We start from the raw sequence: 7,343 nt of genomic DNA on the forward strand, positions 1-7,343 counted from the left end.
CAAGACAAGAGCTTAATAATAATATTATGGGATACTCCTGGAGGTGCAGAAGCTCGTCTTGTTTCTCTTCATGAGGAGAAATTTTTGAGTTGTGAAGCATTAAAAAATGGGAATTATTGTAGCAACTAGGCACTCACATGCTAGTCATCCTCTGTTATATAGGCAATAGAAGGTGCTGCAATAGATCATCAATAAAACAATGTTGAAATCAATGCTAAAACAAGTGCGCTCTGGTGGCCAGAGAAATGAACAAGGCTATGCAAGCGTTCCTCTGTCTGCGTTTTTCCATGCGGCTTTCAAGCTTTCAACATTTCAACAATGAATACATGTGCCAGCTTGTCCATCATTTGGTGCTCATGGATGCTAAAGCGGTGTCAGATCGTCGTCACTGAACATTTCAACTAGATTAATCTACCGCTGCGGTGGTGTAGTCGTACAGCATCTGCCTCGTATGAGGTAGGTACTGAGTAAATCCAGGAATCACCAGAAACCATCCGTTCCTTTTCAATTGGTAGATATGTTTCCTTGCCTGGTCTTGAGATTCTTGGGGGGGTTCATATCTCGTAAAGGAACCCAATTGGAGATTTCATGCGTGGTGTCTGGGTGAATCCTGTCCAATCACAGACGGCCTTGTCGAATAGCAGCCACTGTGGCTGTAGAAAGGAAGTGCGGCCACCGGGAACCTACCGGTAGAATAGTTACAAGCGTGTTTCTGGCCTCGTGGTTGGCAATTTTGGGACCTCCAAGCTAGAAAAGGCGTGCTTGTCCCAAATTTTAAGGCGTCCCCAGCTTAATATGTGCATTCGGGGCCCCACATCGGAAATGGAGGTGGCCGAAACCTACCTTTTTGTGTCACAATCGTTTTGACTGCTATTCAGAGAGCCAGTTTCTTTCTCAAGCGTGTCATCCTCAACGCCAGGCTGGGGTACACGTGTGTCCATTTGAACCAGTGGGTGCCGGGCTGCGCTAAGAATTGAACCCACAACCACCCGTAGCCGAGGCGGGCACTCTACAACAAAGGCAATCAAACGAATACCCACTACATGTGAAGTAATGGCAGCCACAGACAAGCTGTGAGCTGGTGCACTAACAAAAGTACCAGGGAAATAAATTCTCGCTGGGAAACTTTCGCCTACTGGAGAGAGGCAAGTAATTTTGTCTTGACCCTACTTGAATGATTAAGGCAGCAGTAAATGTTCGCGTGACTGCTCGGCTATACGTTCGCCTCAGGCGCTTCTGGACACAGCGCAACGCCAAATTTGGGACCTGAAGTACTTTTCTAGTGCTCGGTAAATTTGCCCGTGAGTAAATGGGTTCGTGCAAGCAGTCCCTGTTGTAGCCTCTTTTCCTTCAGGCCGCACATCCCACCAAACAACTTGGTGAACTTGGTTCAGTCACGAAAATTTCGATACGTCATATGACGCATTCATACCGCAATAATGATAATGTCGCATGGCACAAAAGTTTCACGCTGACCGCTCACATTCCGTCTAAAGCATAATTGGAATGCGTTCTATTGTCCATTTGCCAATAATATTTTGTCAAATGTTCGAATGTATGAAAGCAATTTGAACATTATCATGACTTCAGCTTTGAAAACGTTTCAATATGGGTGGAAACTTTCTGGTGGCTACAGCATTTCTGGAATATTTGGTGGAAATGTAATCATATTTAGCTCTAGTTATTGCCTATGCACCAAATGAACGCTTTATGAAAGCATCTAGGCCTCGGATAGTGTAATGATCCTATTACAGTTATTGTCTTTCCGTACATCGTAAGGGTAGCCTTCCGCCTATGTTATCATGATTGTCTATCCATGCGCAGTTAATAAGAATGCAATATAGAATTAAGGGAAAGGGATTGCTACAAAAAACCAGCTATGCTGATACTGTGCAGCCAATGTTTTTTATTGAACTCGCATACGCACTATGTATTTAAAGGCGAAAGCCTTAATTAGCTCATTGCAATGCATCGTACCCCTAAAAGGCGGTGTCTAGTTCAGCGAGACAAAAAATATCAGGGATGGCTCATACCCCACTAAGCAAGCAAAGACGCACTGGATGAATATGAACGAAGAAACGAAAGAATTTGATTGGGCCGTAGTAGTGCCCTACAAATTAAGCAAAGAACAAGAAAAGAGAACCAAAAAACCTTTAGGATGTGCATTATGCGATCGGATGTGTCGTTGAGGAGGTCGACCAACAGCGCCATACGTTTACTTCATACTGCTGCTCGTTATGCCTTGTGAGAAGTTTGACCCCTCCGATCGTATAACTTATTGTATTACTACGTATGCAGCAGGCGTCAGCCGTCACGTGTTACAAGGATGTAACATGCTGCCGAACTTTTTTATTAGTTTGTTTACTGCCATAATAAGCGCACCTAAAACATTACAAAATGGGTGTGGGGGTACGTAATACAAAGGTGAAAACTTAAAGTGAATTTCCGCTGCCTGATCTACCCTGCGCAAAAATTTGTCCAAAAGCCAGCTACCAAATAATCAGATATAGATGTAACTTACAACAATGAGCCCAGTATTATTTGGGAACCTTGAAAACACACATTACGAGTAAGAATTTGCACTTGAGAAATCTGCAGTTCTGGCTGACTCTTCAGTTGCCTAAACTTCAATAGCGTCGCCCCTTAGCAGGTGGTCGGTCCTCAGTAGCGTCAGCTGAGGTTCAAACGCCAGAGGTCTTGAAGCTTTTGATGACTGTGCCATCATAAATCATGCTCCATGCCTCTAGAGCTAATGAACATAACAGTTCCACTGGTAGGCTTTTAGACTTGCCCCCTGGCAACAGAGGCTCATCACGAATAGTGAGTCAGTGATTCTTTGTATGTGGAAGGCAGCTGCTTACATGTGGTTCTTCGAATGAAAAGACCATTCTGCCCCATGAAGCGCGTTATGCAGTTACTGCTTGCTTTAATGTTTCTAGCCGGGATGACCTGTTTTCTTGCAAGTTGGCAAGGCTTGTTCTGGATCATGGATCATGGATCTGGTAATGGATAAACAGCACAGCTGTTTATCCATTAGTTTCTGAGCCATAAACGTGTGGGTAAAAATCAGTCCATGGTCTGCGGAAGTTCACCGTTGTTGTGCTGGTACCATTGTGTTTTTCGCGCCGCCGTCTCTAATAGCAGATGTGCATTTCGTTAATGCTGATGTGCCTTCCCTATGAATGATTGCCATTCTGCAAAGCATGCTGAACAGCATCCAACTTCAAGCCGCTGCTGTAGCTTACTAACCGCCTGTCGTGGCGTGGTAGCAGTATGATTACTCCATACATGTGCGGCACGACCAACGGCCCAGACTGACAGAAAAACACGGAAATATACTAGCTTTTTGCAGGCAACGCAATATAGCTCCAGCGCAGCTAGTGCAAGAGAACAGCTGGCATCCGCAGTTTGCCATCTTCATTATCACTCGAAGTCGAAACAAGGTCACTGGTTGCAGGGCTGACTTGCAAGTGTAGGTCACTGTGTGTGGAGGGCGGGTGTATTTGTGAATGTACGTTGTGCGCATACTAACTGTGTGTACTATTAGCTAATTAAGTAGGCACGCAGTAAGGATTAGCAAATTTGGTATTATTGCTGCTTTCAATAAGAATCAATGTATTGAAGAGAGGTTAACGTGCCTGCCTTGCAATTGCTTCAATAAATGCATCTGATTCCAATTGACCCTTTGCCAGATACAAAATATGACACTTTTTGGTTACTTAGTTGTTTTTTAATGAGGTTTACATTGTTGGGAATAGCCAAGCGTTTTGGAACAGGTTTAGTTGCAGGAAAATTGATTTGGAGCAACTTTTGTAGCATGATGATGACTCTGAATGGCTATCCGCAGGGCGCTGTTCCTGCCCGTAAAAATGTTTCAGAGTAGCTGTGTACATCATTGCAAATATCCTCAAGCAAGGTGATATATGGATAGGCGACCACTCATGGACGAATTACAACCATCGCATGGCCACAGCGAGTCAGTCACCACGCTGGAAAGAGAAAGTATCGCACGTAAGCATTGGTAAAGCAGTAGAGACAAAGGCACATAATAGTTACAGCAAATCAGACACATGGTATACAGGATGACCATTTGTCTTGTTTTGTTGACTGCCTAAAGACATCTGGCTTGCAAAATGGCAGAACTACAAATGCACTAGCGCATACAGATAAACGCACCATAGCAAATCAGATAATAACATCCAAGGGGGTAAAGGCTCTGTTAACTCCGGCGTTCTCGGCGCACGAGCGAGCGACGGTTGCGGTCGGATGCGTCACGTCGGCGACGCCGCGCCAGGCGCAAGTCCGGCGCTCTACAGTGCAACCACTTCCGACGCGGCACAGCGGCCGCAGCTGGAGAAGCGCCTGCCCTGTTAATGCGCAGAACGTCGCGCCACCTGTCGTGAACCCGCGAAACATTTCCATTCGCCACTCGTACCTGTGCCTGTGAAGTGTCTCCCTCGTTTCGTACGGATTTCGCGCGCGTTCTTCTCTCTCTTTGTGGTCTGCTTCGGATTTGTTCTCGGCGATGGCGTGAACATTCCCCGTATGAAGAAACATTATTCTCCGTTTGTTGGTACATCGTCTGCGTCGCAAGAGGAAGAGGCCTCTCTACTTAAGAGTGATTTTCGACAAGCCTCCGGAGTTCGGCGAGTGCCACCACATCAAACAGGAGCTGCAGCAGAGCGATCCTGAATATCACTTCAAGTATTTCAGGTAAATGAAAGCGAGTTACATAACACCTGTATTGCTTTCGAGATTGTGCAGCTCAAGCCCGCTGAAATATGTGGGGCCTAATTTTTGTGCATTTATTGAAAGTAGGATGACAAAGTCACCTTTCGACAAGGTGTTGAGCCTTGTCTACGACAGGCTTTTACACCCTCCAACGCACAGGAGGCCTATCTCTCCGCCAGAAAGGCTTGTGGTGACACAGGTAAAATATGTGCTTTTCATAATTTCCTGGAAATTATACAATGCGGTGGTGGTAGTGGTAAATATTTATTTAATCTATTTACAGAGACAGTGCGGTGACGAGCCGACGTACGTGCATAGTGTAGTTACAAAAATTACATTTTTTCTTCGGGTCTGCTTCGTATATCACATCGTATAATTTTAAACATATTGCACATTTTTATTTTTATTCGCTGATCTTCAACATACACGTAAGAAGCTGAACCACAAGGCTTGTGAGCTATGTGGAGAAGCTAAACTTTGAACAGTCTTGGCTCTGTAGCGGGAAAGCGTGGTGGCCATAGAGCAAGGAAATGCTGCGAGAACTGCATGCGGTAGAGAGTCAAAAAATATGCAGGTGGCAGATGACATTAAAAATACGATAAATCGGTGGTGTGAGTGGCCGCTACTGGGTGAAAAAGTGGCTTTGACCAGCTCGATCGTGTTCCTCGCAAAGGGCTCCATGTAAAATAACACCATCTCGCATATTTTTCCGTGGTGTCTCCGTATATATAGGCCCATCATATCAGCTCAGGTTCGGGTTGTGATACAAAAGCACCGGAATTCCTTGCTCTGCTGACAATGAGTATTTCTTCGTTTAAAAAAAACTGATATGACATTGTCTTGCCCATGGCTTCAAACTCCCCATTGACACTGCCCCTCAGACTGTGCTCGTTTAAGAATCTAAAAGTGTATTTCAATTACTGACCAATTTGTTCCATGTTTGGCAGAACTAACGTCCATCGCAGCTAACAGTTCTTTCCCGAAAATATTTTTCCTCTTTGAAGTTCCCAATTTTTCAGAATTTCGGAAAGTCCTAAAACATCTATATATTTGCTTTCCTGAACTTCCCATGTGTTATACTTGGGCAAATACAGCTTTACGTTATTGTTTCTTTTTTGCTCAGTTGATTGCCTATTTTTCATAAATTCTGGCTGCCTGTCTGTCTGCCTATAGTATTTGTTAGGTAGGCCGACACACCGACAAACCATTTCTGTTACTATGTGTGGCCCTTGTAGTGTTCGTGAAATCCGATGTATTTAATTTCAAACGAACCTTATAATGACGTTGGCATCAATTAATTTCATTGTAAACATTGATATGAAAATAGTTCAACAATAATTAAAAAACACTGTTCCATTAACATTTTTCCAGATTCCTGGCTACAGGAGGGTCTGTGCAAGATATTGCCATGAGTTACCGAATGCACGGATCGACGGTGTCACACATGCTGAAAGAGACACTGCCAGCATTCTGGGAGGGCTTGAAGCCCCTTGTGCTTGCACGTCCAAGTGAACAGAAGTGGCGGAAGATAGCAGCAGAGTACAATAATAAATGGAATTTTCCGATTACTATAGGCAGCATCGATGGAAAGCACTTTGCTATCCAACAACAGCAATGCCCCAACAACAGTGGGTCCGACTGCTACAACTACAAGGGGTACTACTCATTACTTATGCTGGCTGTAGCAGATGCAAGTTATAGATTTATTATGGTGGATATGGGAGACCAAGGCCGATTTTCCGATGGTTCGTTGTTCAAGAAGAGTCCCATCGAGACTTCCTTTGAAAAGGGATAGTTGGGGCTCCCTTCCGGAGTTTCCAAGTGGCCAGTCTGTTTGGTTGGAGATGCAGCATTTCGATTGCGCACCTACCTGATGCGGCCCTACCCTGGTAGCAAATTAAATCAGGCAAAAAAGTCTTCAACTACCGCCTCTCCAGGGCACGCAGATGTATTGAAAACGCTGTTGGCATTTTAGTGTCACGATGGCGGGTTTTTCTTGGAAGTGTGGAATGTGAGCCGAGACAGAGACAATGGCACAGGCTGCAACGAGAACGACAAGAAGAACATGACAATGCTACCTCAAGAGAAGACCGGGCAGAGTCTCGCGGAATGCCTGGCCTCCCAAACGCCAGGGAACGACACTCCAGATCGAGAACAAGGTCTCCATCCACCACCAGATCCTTATCCCAGTCCGGCTCCAGGACACCGGGGACACGACCCGCATCCATATCCAGGTCCAGAACTAGGCCATCCTCTTCTGCAAACCAGACAAACACGATGAGCTGGGCAGACGTGGTCGATGGCATGTGCCCGGGGGCTGGCGGGGAGATTGCCAATAATAACGAGAGAAAGCAACTAAAATACGAGAACGAGCAGTTGAGGATTTTCCTAGCACGTATGAGCGATGAAACAAAAATTCTGAAGGAAGGAAAAACCAAATAAATCAGGTAAATCCCGCTCCACACGCGAGCACGAAAGAGCCATCTCAAATCCTGGACAATAAGATGGAGGAAAAAGGATGGCCCCCCTCCACTCAAACGCAAGGCCCAAGGCAGAAGTGATAAACAAGATAACGCTGTGGCAGATAAAGCATTAGCCGATATTCAAAAGGC

General features: G+C 45.2%; 1 protein-coding gene across 1 annotated transcript; it reads left to right on the plus strand.

Annotated features, from left to right (window-relative positions):
- Positions 1 to 1,053: 1,053 nt before the first annotated feature.
- On the plus strand, positions 1,054 to 6,526 carry LOC142591588 (uncharacterized). Its single transcript, XM_075703897.1, has 4 exons — positions 1,054 to 1,073; positions 4,552 to 4,713; positions 4,819 to 4,926; positions 6,097 to 6,526. The coding sequence occupies exons 1-4, from the start codon at positions 1,054 to 1,056 to the stop codon at positions 6,524 to 6,526; spliced, it is 720 nt and encodes a 239-aa protein (XP_075560012.1).
- The last annotated feature ends 817 nt before the right edge of the window (positions 6,527 to 7,343 follow it).

Source organism: Dermacentor variabilis, chromosome 8 (genome assembly GCF_050947875.1).
Source record: "Dermacentor variabilis isolate Ectoservices chromosome 8, ASM5094787v1, whole genome shotgun sequence".
Lineage (NCBI taxonomy): Eukaryota > Metazoa > Arthropoda > Arachnida > Ixodida > Ixodidae > Dermacentor > Dermacentor variabilis.

Bases quoted from the DNA above. Each gene is read 5' to 3' on its own strand.
- LOC142591588 (XM_075703897.1), top strand. From the start codon at position 1,054: ATGGCAGCCACAGACAAGCT. The intron at 1,074-4,551 runs GTGAGCTGGTGC...CCCCGTATGAAG, and splicing joins ATGGCAGCCACAGACAAGCT to AAACATTATTCTCCGTTTGT. The intron at 4,714-4,818 runs GTAAATGAAAGC...TATTGAAAGTAG, and splicing joins TATCACTTCAAGTATTTCAG to GATGACAAAGTCACCTTTCG.